At 36.0% G+C, this 13,039-nt stretch overlaps 1 protein-coding gene across 3 annotated transcripts in view; it reads left to right on the forward strand.

The window, feature by feature from the left end:
- SIPA1L2 (signal induced proliferation associated 1 like 2) overlaps positions 1–13,039 on the forward strand; it is a 151,878-nt gene that overhangs the window by 89,264 nt on the left and 49,575 nt on the right. For all 3 annotated transcript variants that reach the window (XM_054194809.1, XM_054194810.1, XM_054194811.1), the window contains exons 8-10: positions 1,828–1,985; positions 3,836–4,412; positions 10,618–10,892. In XM_054194809.1, coding sequence (XP_054050784.1) covers positions 1,828–1,985; positions 3,836–4,412; positions 10,618–10,892 — 1,010 coding nt within the window. The remainder of the gene's footprint in view (positions 1–1,827; positions 1,986–3,835; positions 4,413–10,617; positions 10,893–13,039) is intronic.

Raw genomic sequence — 13,039 nt, forward strand, 5'->3', positions numbered from 1 at the left:
GAAATGTACAGGCATGAACCACTACAGCGAGAAAGAGTAACTGGGCAGTTAGTTATATACCAAAGGCAGAAATGAATCACCTTGTACCTCATAATTGGAAGGTTTCTTACAAATTTAACTGTGGTGTAAATTCCAGCCTATGAGGTAATACTAACCTCTAAACGTGAACTTGTGCTTCACTACTATGAGCTAATTGTATGCTTCACTAGCTCAGCAAATTAAAGTATACCTGACACACTTGTTACCAGTTCCACGTAGTGTACTTCTGTAATTGGTGTGCAAAAGGATGGATATCTTAAATTGCTCAAATAGCTACTTATTTTGATTTTTAGTCTTAGAAACCTAAAAACTTGACTGAGCCACATGACTTATACCAAATATTATTTCTGTTCTTATATCTGTTTTAAATTTTCATCAGAAGTCTTATTTCTTTAATCTGCATTTGGGATTTTGATTTTTGATACTTAAAATAACGTAGATATACTGAGTGTTTTAAAATTCTGGCTTTGGCCCTTCTTTCTGCCTTTAGAATACCATCATTTGTGTTATTTTAGGTGATGTAATGAAACATACTTATGGGTATTAGGCTTTAGCATATGCAACTTGCCTTTTTTTTTTGTGGTAGCTGAAATACTAACTTTCAGTGGAACTGAGAAAATACACGCAAATACTCTTTTATTAGAAAGATTATGTTCTGTAAAATCAGCTCGACAGAGAAATTTTTACTTGTTCTGTTATAAAGTTTTCAAATAAATTTATTCTTGTATCCTTTTTAGTTACCGGTGAGCTAAGGTAAAGCTTTAAGTGTCTGTGTGCTATTAGTTGCCAGTGCAAGCTCTTTGGCAGACTTTGGGTGGATATTTAAAATGTAGCACGTGCCGGACTACTTTTTTTCAGTCTGGTAATATACATGGATGTTTTATAAGCAAAGGTATTAAGAAAAAAGTGTAAAAAAGTTTGAGAAGTACAATGTACTTCTGTGAGGAAAGTGAACATCATTTTACTGTGTTGTTTTGTTGGCTGGGTTTTTTTGGTTTGTTTTTTTTATTGTTTTGGGTTTTTTTTTTTGAGAGAGAAGTGGTCTCTTATTGCTGGTCATGTTTTGTAGTTTTTATTAAGTTTTAGCCTGTAACAATGATTTGGTACTTTAAAGTATTCCTTAAACATATTTTGATGATAAAAGCTACCAATTACAAGAATAAGTTTTTACTTAATGAGTTTCTAGTAGCTATTTTTTCTCCATGAATATTCTGTGTCTCAGCTCTGTTCCTCATGTATACAGTTGTTAAAATCTGTGATGAGTATTCATGATAATCTATAAAAAAAAATTAAGATCATAATATTAAGGACAATGTTTAATAAAAATGCAACATGGAAGAGCAAGGTTTATTGAGAAAGGAAAACATTATATTTTTCATATAGAAGCAAATATTACACTGTAAAGAGGAAACTGATGTACAGTTCTCTGGATAGTGAGAAATGTCAAGTGATGTAACATCTTTTTTTATTACTAAAGTGATGCACTAAAGTAAGAGAAATATATTTTCCTCATAGAATGAAAAAGAAATGAGCAAAAACTATGCAGAACTAGTGTGGGGATGTGAGAGAACTCACTAGTATTTTTATGAACTTAGCTCAATTTTCTTTCCCTATCTTTTTGCAGTTCAGTCCAATATCCTTTATCTGTAGCTATCCAGGATATGATTAATTAAAAGTTATTTCTGAAAAATTAAGCTTAAGTTATTATATTTTTTTGATAAAATGAAGAAATTGTGATTTTTTATTTTTTTTTAATAACTAATTCTTCAATGCATGTTTCTTATCTAGCTGCTAAGGAAAAGGCATATAGGAAATGACATAGTTACCATTGTCTTCCAAGAGCCAGGAGCACTTCCTTTTACTCCAAAAAATATTCGTTCCCACTTTCAACATGTATTTGTCATAGTCAAAGTGCATAATCCTTGCACTGAAAATGTGTGCTATAGGTGAGTAGAGCTTTATAACTATTTAAGTTTGTTATTAAGACTACAGTGGAACTGCCTCTTTTAACGGTTTTGTGTTTCGTAGAGATATTGTGTATACAGTTTTAAAATTTCTGCTACATTTTCTATGACTTTGAAACCCCAAAGTCTCCCATGCACACATCTGGAGTTATGGGACACAGTTTGTAAGCTTAAATGGGCATATGCAGAATTCTGTGTTGCTGATTTACGTACACAAAATGGGGATATAACAAGTTAGTGAAAATAAAATTTGCAGATACAGTGATAGAAATAAATTTAAAATTTGTATTCCACATTTCTTTTTTCAAAGGAAGTGATTTAAAATAAAGTACTTTAGAAGATTATTAGCCTATATAAATAGGCTAATAGTGATATGATGAGAGGTAATGTTTTTAAACTGAAGGAGGGTAGGTTTAGATTAGATATCAGGAAGAAATTTTTCACTGAGGGTGGTGAGGCACTGGAACAGGTTGCCCAGGGAAGTTGTGGATGCCCCATCCCTGGAAGTGTTCAAGGCCAGGCTGGATGGGGCTTTGAGCAGCCTGGTCTAGTGGGAGGTGTCCTTGCCCGTGGCAGGGGGGTTGGAACTAGATGATCTTTAAGGTCCTTCTAACCCAAACCATTCTATGATTCTATGAAATTCCTGACTATGTCAGTATGACCCTGGGATGAGTCATGGCCTTTAAGCACATGAATTGAGGACTTTTGGGGAGTATATAAACATTCAAATTTCAGGTGACCTTAACTCTCATATTTAAGTTACTGCATCATGAGTTCTACCAACATAGCCAGATTGGAAACATAGTTCTGAACTGATTGGGAATCGTGCAAACAATGATAAGGACTTGAAGCGTAAAGGTACAGATGTAGCATGTATAAATGTTATTATTCTTTGTTTGGAATTAAATTAATGTACATCATGAAGTCAGGCCATATTACTCTCTTTTAGCTGTCTTTTAGAACTTAAGCTACATTTTAGAATTTAAGCTATCTTTTAGAATTTGATTTTGTTTCAATATCTCTTTTGTGTTTAATAATACATGACGTTTCACAAGTTACATTTTTCTTATTACTAAATGATGCCTGTCTGTCATCGGAAATGTGACTGCATTTCAGTCGAACTAGTAGTAGTTGTATGTAGTTTGCACAGGATTCTGAAATCCTTTTTCTCTTGAAATATATTATGTAGATATCAATTGTAGGTGTAATTGTACCAATGTGAAAATATTCCTGTTTCTTTTACACAATGCTGTGAACTGTCCATGCCAAGAATTGCAGGTATTTTTAAATTTTATGAACATAGAGTAGGGAACTTAAACAGGTGCAGAATGCTCCCATTATAGACACATCTGACACCGATGCTTTTACTTTGTCTTCACACTTCATTGTAGCAAAATGTCTGAGGATTAAAAGAAATTCTCTTTCTATTTATATATTTCTTAGTTTTAAGATCATGCAACTGAGTGACAGATGAAAATGATAGACTTACATAAAAAATAATTTTTAAAAATCCTCTCATTTATATTTCACAAAGCTTTTTTAGTATTTATTCCATTAAAAAAAAGGAGGCAGTGGCACCCTAAGAAGTCATCCTTGATATTTTTTGTATTAGTAAGATACATCCATAATGTCTTTTATATATTTAAAAGAAAAAAGCCATTCTAAAACAGACAACCCAATCAGTTTTCTTTGATGTGTCTAAAATGTCTGAAAATGGACATGTAAAAGCTAAACCCAGCTGTGTAAGTGGACTGCAGAGATCACAGTTCTGCTTATAATCTGATCTTTTTTTTAGGAATTAACCATTGTATTTTCTTTCTTTCTATTTCCAGTGTTGGTGTTTCGCGATCAAAAGACGTACCTCCGTTCGGTCCACCCATTCCCAAAGGAGTAACTTTCCCCAAATCAGCAGTCTTTAGGGACTTCCTTTTAGCCAAAGTTATTAATGCTGAAAATGCAGCACATAAGTCGGAGAAATTTCGAGCCATGGCCACAAGGACACGTCAAGAATACTTGAAAGATCTGGCAGAAAATTTTGTTACCACAGCTACAGTGGATACTTCAGCAAAGTTTAGCTTTATTACTTTAGGGGCAAAAAAAAAGGAAAAAGTGAAACCAAGGAAAGATGCACATCTATTCAGTGTTGGAGCAATTATGTGGAATGTGATTGCACGAGATTTTGGCCAGTCTGCTGACATTGAATGTCTCCTTGGAATCTCCAATGAGTTTATCATGTTGATTGAAAAGGAATCAAAAAATGTTGTGTTTAACTGCTCCTGCAGAGATGTTATTGGATGGACGTCTGGATTAATGAGCATCAAAATATTTTATGAAAGAGGAGAATGTATTCTTCTGTCTGCAGCAGATAATTGTACTGAAGACATCAGAGAAATTGTTCAAAGACTTGAAGTAAGTACAGTTTCTAAACTGGAATTCCAAATTTTTTATGAAGAGTTACTTGTCTACATCTCCTTTGAGATATTATTAAAAATGTCCTGTGTTTATACCTTGAGTGTTTTCAGTCTTTCTAATGCTCTCTCTTTCAGAGAGCATTACAAACAATGATCCTCACAACAGCGTATGAGATAGGCGTTATGAACCCATTTTCAGGGATGAGGAATCAGATACCAATAATCTGATAGACTTGCCCAAGGCCATGGATGGTTTCAGTGTTGAAATCAGGATTGAAAGTCTAAGCTTTTGTCTTCTCTTGTTGTAGCCTGTTCTCAAATTGCACCTTTGTAGGTAGAAATATACCCTAATTTAAAAATATAAAAAATCTTAATGCGTAAAATATACTCACTTGGACTTTTATAATAACCCATGTGAATATTATCAGAAAAATTTGTGTAAGTGATTCTGCTGATTTGTTCTTCTATAGTGAGCAACTGCTTGAAGTAAACTAAACTAAACCAATTAATGCCAGTTTTTACAGCTGACTGGATAGTTTTTCAGATGCTTTATGACCCTGTTAGCACAACTGTCCTATAACTATTCCAGTCAGTACAAATGAACTGAAAAGAACTTCCAAGGTAAAAGTGCTGATGCATCTACTTCATGTGGTTACACTTTGCCCTTTGATAGTAATTTAAGTAATCCAGATGGTCTCAGTGTTGTTTATATTAGAAATCCCGGTACTGAAAAGAAATCATTATGCTTACCATTTTCACACTGGAACAGTTGGGTTGCAGCTGACGTTTTAGGGCCTCTGTAGTTCTGCAGTCATGTTTAGCATCGCTCGATATCATGATCTATATAATAACCTTCTTCTTCCAAAGCACAATTAGACTTTCAATAGATGAATGTCTTTAAACTCTTCTTGCTACTGTTAAATTATCCTTTTCATGAGGTCTTCAGTTTCACTTTCCTTAAACAGATATTTCCCTTCTGAAAAATAGTGTACACATAGTTCACTCCCAGTAAGTATTGCTACATGAGCAATATAAACTGCTTAACACAGATGGAAAATGAGATTCAAAGCTCTAGTGAAAACCTCTGCTGTCATCAGTGATGACAACTTCTTTTGCTGTCTTTCACTTCAGTTTTATAAAACATGGAAATATCCCAGTTGTTGAGGATAGATCTTTAAAATTCCATAATTAAAAACACAAAATGCTTTTCTATATTTACATGAATACTTCCTCTTTTCTGTGGTCAGATTTTGGGTTAAATAATGACAAATTGGCTTTAAGCCTCAAAAGCTTAGCATCTGTTACTGCCAAGTTAGCCCGAGTACTAGCTTCAATTATCTATTCCAATGAACTCTGGCCACCTTCTCTCTTTCACTGCCACCTATCCATCTTTCACATTGCTTAAAAGAATTAGCTGTCATTACTTGTTTTAAAACTTTTCATCCCAGTTTCTTAACCCATATTTTTCTCCTTTTTCTCTGCTTCATCCTCTCTTTTGAAAGCTCCATGTTAATGTTACTCCGTAGTTGGTTTATGATGTTGAATGCTTTCTAAACAGTCCTTATATACATTTTGATATAAAAGCTCAGAGGTGACCATTACAACCACTAAAAAGTATTTCAAACTCTGATTCTATGCTTCATATGCATTGTTTAAAAGCCTTTTAAGTGACTCCGAACACAGCTAAGGTCAACAACCGCATGTACCAGCAGATGCTAAAGATGAAAGCTCAAAATGTGACGTAATATCAAACTTCAGTGACCAGATGATTAACCCTTTTCAGTCACTAGTAAAAGCATTTTTTTAAAAATGAGTGAGTAAAATGTTGCAGTTACTAAATGAGATTGTCAAAGAACTAACTACGTTTTAGTGCCTGGGTTTAAGTCATGCAGACAAATAGGAAACCTATCTGAATACTCAGATAAAGCAAAGATGTGAAAAGCTGAGATTGTAATTTTGGTTTTAACCAAACAAATCAGTTTGGGACTAAAAAAAGAGCTAGGATTTGTCAATCTAGACTCAGATCTCTATATGTGGAGGAGAATATCCAGTGCTATAAAGTAGAAAGAGCAGAAAAGCAAACTATAGATTAACTTGGTGGGCTGTGTTTGAAGGCAGAAAAAGCAGAGGTTCTGAGCTTCGGGATAACCGAGAAAGGCGGAGTGATGTAAGATTAAATGAAAACCCTGAATGGATCTTTAGACATGAATCTGAGTAGACAATTTCCTTAGAAGCCTGTGTACTTGAAAAACTCTTCACCTTCTTCATAGGACTTAAAGGATCTCTGTCTTTTAATTTCATCTGTATTAAGTGCAGTCAGAGAAGCCAGCTCTTAGTTTGTGTACGGCCACACGTTCAGTGAAATGGCAACCAAGTAAACAGCATGACCTATTTTGAAGTAGAGCAGCACTATGTTTTATGTGATGTTACCATGTAACACGCAGTGTCAACTTTTAGGGGATATACTTGTGGGGGACTTGTTCTCCTGGAATCCTTTCTGTGGACAATAAGTGAATCTTTGGCAGGAATGTTTATTTTCCTTCTCTCTTAACCTCTGAATATTTAACTAACTTGAAGAGATCTTGAGTGCTCTGAGTTGGGTAAATCCATGTGCTTCTGCTGGTGTATTCTTTCTGCAGTATTCTATAATTGTGACATTATGACAAAGAGGTGTCATGTCCCATCCCCCTGTGTCATTCCCCATTCTTCCCCCACTCCACCCCACCCCCCTGCCCAAGAATATTGTATATTTTCATGAGAATAAAATTCCATCCCTCAGCTGGGCTCCTGACTTTAATAGCGTGTTGTTCTTGTCACTGCATGACTAATTATTGTATAAAATTTAGAAACTTGTGACAGAAGTGTAGGGAAAATAATGAAGGGCGGAAAATTTCATTTTCACTTAATCTAGTTCATAAATTATGAAAGTCTTAATGAAAATTAGTTGTGACTGAAGATGAACCTCAGAGCTGGAAAAAAAAGAGTTAAAGCTTAGTACTTTCAGTATGCCATATAGCTCTAATACTATATGCACAGTTATAAACAAAAGAGAAAGTTCTGTTTAAAATGGAAAGCTTCTAAAAGATACCAAAAACTGAGAGCTGAATAAGGACAAAGGAAAAGGCTGCTTTTTTTGATAGAAAGACTCAGAATGTGATTTTGTAAACAAAACCTCCAGAGTACATTTTGGACACCTCAAGAGTGACTTTCACATTTTAACTTTGAAGCCTACATCTTCAGAAATAACTGCAAGGTATATGAAGTCAAAGTTTAAGTGAGTTTAAGTAGCCTAAATTTGCCAGGCAATGATTCTCAGAATCTCAGATCCTTGCGAGGTCTTTCTGCAGTGTTTCACAGCTCAACGAAGATCAGCCCTTAATGAATTGAGGGCTTACTGTATTTCATTACCTTGAGTTTATTGCAAGTTAAAAGCATAAGCATGGACCAGCTCCCTCAGATCAGCAAACTTAGAATAACCCGTGGTTTTATGGGACTTTGTTCTCATGTGTGCAAGTTATAATTTTTTATGCTGAGTGACAGGTATCCATATAGGAATATTATATAAAGACAGTAGTGCTTTAAAACTTACTGAAGTACCAAAACACGTGACTTTTAGTCACTAACCAAGTTGCAGGCATAAGGTCCACAAACACTCCAAAGTCTTTCCAGTCAGCTATTGGATTGGGAAGGGAGTACAAGTTAGGCCTCTCATCCCTCATTCTATAACATACTTGGGCAAAAGATTTGTCTAAACAGGAAGTATAAAAAGCAAGCTACAAAAGCAACTTACAGCTTAATATTTGCAATGTGTTAAGGTCCTTTGTCGGTGAAGGAGATGTACTTTAATAATAGTTGCCAGTGAAGGAGACAGTCCCATCTATTCCCTGCCTGCCACTCCTTTGGAACACTATTTTAAAAAGCACCCTGTTTTTCAGCCCTGTCGTATCTCTGATTTGTCTGCATGTCTGCACAAGTGCTAATGCGATACAAAGGACAGCATAGTGGTAATAGGGTCTTAAATCAGTTTAAACCTCCTGTGAAACTGCACCTAGTCAACTGCCTCTGACTTGAGTAGTGAAAGGAGTGGTTTTCTGACCTCTTCACCCAGTCACAGTGCCAGCATCTCCCTAGTTGCACAGTCCCACCGCCTCGCCACGCAGCCCTGAATTAGGTTGGGTCATGCTTCTGTGGGAAGCACACAATAAAATAGTGAGCTAGGCTGCCCAGATTCTGGCTCAAGTAGACAATGGAGGGGGAGAACAACTCTTCCAAATTAAGAATTAATTAAGCCTCCTGAATTAAGCTCAAGCTATAAAACAACCTTTGCAAAGGCATATCCTGTACAACTGACTGTACAGAATGCTAGCCTCTTAAGTTAAAAACCTTAAATGAGATGTCTAAAGTTGAGTTTTGTTTTGTATCGCTCTCTGTTTCATTATTTTCCTGGCTTGTGTCAGAAATAGCGTGGCCAGCAGCACTAGGGAAGTGATTGTACCTCTGTACTCAGCACTGGTGAGGCGGCCTTAAGAGTACTGAGTTCAGTTTTGGGCCCTTCACTACAGGAAGAACATTGAGGTACTGGAGTGTGTCCAGAGAAGGGCAACAAAGCTGGTGGAGAACAAGTCTTCTGTGGAGCGGCCAAGGGAACTGGTGTTGTTCAGCCTGGAGAAAAGGAGGCTGAGGGGACACCTTATCGCTCTCTACAACTACCTGAAAGGAGGTTGTAGAGAGGTGGGGGTTGGTCTCTTCTCCCAAGTAATAGGTGATAAGACAAGAGGAGATGGCCTCAAGTCGTGCCAGGGGAGGTTGAGGTTCGATATTAGGAAAAATGTATTCACTGAAAGGGTTATCAAACATTGGAACAGGCTGCCCAGGGAAGTGATTGAGTCACCATCCCTGGAGGTATTCAAAAGACGGGTAGACGTGGTGCTTAGGGACAGGGTTTAGTAATGGACTTGGCAGTGCTATGTTAATGGTTGGACTTGATGATCTTAAAGGTCTCTTCCAACCAAAATGATTCTACGATTCTGTGAGTAATGTGTGTATCTTTGTAATGCACACTAAAAGCAATTATAAACAGCATGGACACCTTTTGTGGAACTGCTCTTAATGCAGTGTGACCTCGTGAAGATCCCTTGATCTGTATCAGAACATACGCATCTTTACAGGGCAGATAATTGCCTTGATGGAATTTATAAAGCACCATGAGATATTTGAATGATATGCATTATGAACAAAGATTTTTGATAATGTTGTTTCACCGTGGTTAAGTTTTTCTTCTAGTAGTACTAATGCAGCTAAAATACATACTGGTTTTGTGTCACTAACAGAAAGGAATGTTAGGGTGACTCACAACTTTACCTTGTAATCTGGACTAGAGTTTGGTTTTCTGAGTCTGGCGCGGTGTCCCAGCAGCATACGCACTATTGTATGATTATTTTTTACTGGGCAAAACTGTTAAGGACTTGTTACATAGTATATAGAAATGAGCCTGCTTAGCAAAGTCTTGAGTTTGAAGGATTTGGGCTACCCTGTATGATGACAGAATTACTTTTAATTGAATATGAAGAACGTAATTTTTTTGTTTCTAAATTTCTGAGTGACGTGAAAACTCTTATCCCCTTTTTGCGATGTCCACATCTGGAGACAATAATAGGTAGTAATCTGACTACAAGGCAAAATAAATCAAAATTATCTTCATTGCTAAGTTCTTGAGGAAGAAAAGCTGCTAGAACTGAAGCATTTTGCTCAATTTGGCTCATGTTATATCTGAAGTTTAACACTGTTTAATACTGAAGAAAAAAATGCCTGCACACCTGCAGTTAGTCAGCCAACAAGAATAAAGTAACTGACAGGACAGCATTTTGCTGGCTTTGTGTTTTGAAACTAAAGCAGCTGTTAAGTTTTCAGTAAGATATAATGGGTATTGTGTTAATGTTGGGCAAGGGGAAAAGAACTTGACACGGGTCAGCTGCTTGCGCTGGGGATCTAAGATTTTTAACATTGTGAAATGTTTTGGTTTTTTTTTTTAATGTAGAAACCTTCATTCAACCATAAAAGTTAAAATAATTGTTAGTATTATTATATTAAAGATATTTAATGCCAAGCCATACGTGGCTTTATAGTGTTTGAAAACAGATCTGTTTGTGTGTCCAAAGAAATGAGTGTCCTGACAATAGTGTAACAATCTGATACTTCTTTAGATAGTGACCAGAGGATGTGAAACGACGGAAATGACCCTTCGGAGGAATGGGCTGGGCCAACTTGGATTCCACGTGAACTTTGAAGGGATAGTGGCAGATGTGGAGCCCTTTGGTTTTGCATGGAAGGCAGGCCTACGGCAAGGCAGCCGCCTGGTTGAGATCTGTAAAGTGGCTGTGGCGACTTTGACTCATGAACAAATGATTGACCTTTTACGTACATCAGTGACAGTAAAAGTGGTGATTATTCAACCGCATGAGGATGGAGCACCTAGAAGGTAACGAGCAACAGTTCTGTGTGACATTTGTATCTGTTTGGTTTTTTTTTTTCTCTGCTACTGCTTAAATGATGGCTCTTTTATTGGAGGCTCTCAGGAAATGGATATTGTCTCTCATGTTTGGTGATAATGTTATTGAGGCTCTTAAAGCAATCTTTTCTGCAAAACCCCTATTGGCTTGTAATAGAAGATAAAATGGGATCCTGTAAGAAATTTAATGTGAAATTTATTTTTATATGGCTTTGAAAGAGCAAGGAGTAAACTGTAGTGCATCGTGACTGAGCTGTTATGACAGCTGATGTGAGTTCTTTTCTTCCACAGGAAAATTTTATATTTTAACACTAAATTTGAAAATTAGTAGTCCTTCTCTGAAAACTGTACCTTGTCTGTCTTTGACATTTCTCTGACTATTGGAAAAAAAATTTATTTTTTCTTATGTTGAAATTTTAACTAAAGTAGTGAAATACTGGGTTCTGGACATATATGGTACCAAGTCTTAGAATCTTCCTCACTTTCTACAGTTATCTAATTTAGTCATATTAAATAGTGAATTACATCAATGAAATCATCAGTTAAAGCAAAGAAATCTTGCTGCAACATGAAATAAATGACACACAATCAGGAAAAGACTGTAATAAAGTTTACTATAGTGACTGTAGCATTGTTTTCAGGGATGAAATGCAATTTTCTTTCATCAGTGTTTCTTTTTGATGACAAAAAGATTTTTGCTCTTCTCTTCTTTTTTGAATATTTTGAGGTAGAGAAGTAGGGAAGAAACTGAACTTTATAATAATGTGACTTTATTTCTCACATACCTTGTCTAAGCACTGTTAATTTGGCTCATTCTAAATGAGAACTGTACTAGAGTAAATTGAATTACTTGTCTTCTTGTAGAAGGCCAACTTTAAATCTCTTGTTGATTTTTAATTTAACAGAAAAAACATTAGAAGTGTTGCTTTTGGCAAGACAACAAGCCATAAAATTTTACGTAGCATGCAGCACTATGAAGTTGGTGCCAACTGTACACGAATACAGTTTAATTGGTGGCAATTCTCCAAGTAGTCATTGGCCTGATGAATGACACAGAAGTGCCCTCCACTGCCTCAACCTGCATGTCGATGCGTTGGGTTCCTTTCAGAAGAAAATGCCTGTGAATGTAGAATGCCAGCGTTTTGCTTAGTTGGATACAATTTGCAATTAAGCCTCTCTTTGCTTAGCTTTGCTGTTCTCACCATCTGCTTCTGGGTATGAATTTTTACTGACTTGTTTGGTATACATTCCCAAGCTGTTTACAGAATATGAGTCTAATGAGCTGATCCTATTATATTGAAGGTAAAAACGTGTATTTTATGGGCCCTGATAGAAAAATACATATTTTATGAATTGTTTATATCTTCTTTGATACATTTTTAGAAATAAAATGTTAAAATCCCAGATCAGTGTGATACATGGCACTCAGTCTATGTGTAGGAGGAGTTTTAACTAAGTGCCACTAAACTGGGAAAAATCTGCAAAAGCTGTTCTTGTTTATAAATTTTTGGGGGTTTTAAAACTATGTGACTAATTACTAAGGAAAATTATTTTTTTGAAACTATGTTTCTATTCTAAAATAGGAAAAACACCAAAGCATTTATGTTTCTTTTCAGCCTCATCTCTCTAGTATAAAAATCTTTGTTAATGCCTCTTTCTCTTAAATATCAACTTCTCACTGAAACAGAAAGCTCTTCGTTTTCCCCATTATATCCTCAAAACTTGATTAGTGATTTTGCTTGCCGAAATTGAAAAGGATCATGAGCTTGCCTTTTCTCAATGTTTATCATCTAAAAAGTGGAGACAGAAAGCAATATAGATATCAGGTGACAAGACTGAGAGTTTCAGTTGACAAATGTGACCTGTGACATTGTTTGTAAAATATATTAATGAGTGGGTGAATGAGGAGAAGGCAGAAAGGCATAAATTACCAGAGGTTTGGAGAAAGGAGATAATCTATCACAGCTACTTACTAGTTAAAACTTGTGCAAATCCATCTCCCTGTCTCCTACTCAATTGCTTGTCTTAGCCATCTGCAATGTCTTACCGTGCAAAATCATAGAAACACAGAATAGTTGAGGTTGGAAGGGACCTCTGAAGATACTTGAGTCCAACCA

This window comes from Rissa tridactyla, chromosome 3 (assembly GCF_028500815.1).
Source record: "Rissa tridactyla isolate bRisTri1 chromosome 3, bRisTri1.patW.cur.20221130, whole genome shotgun sequence".
In the NCBI taxonomy this organism is placed as follows: domain Eukaryota; kingdom Metazoa; phylum Chordata; class Aves; order Charadriiformes; family Laridae; genus Rissa; species Rissa tridactyla.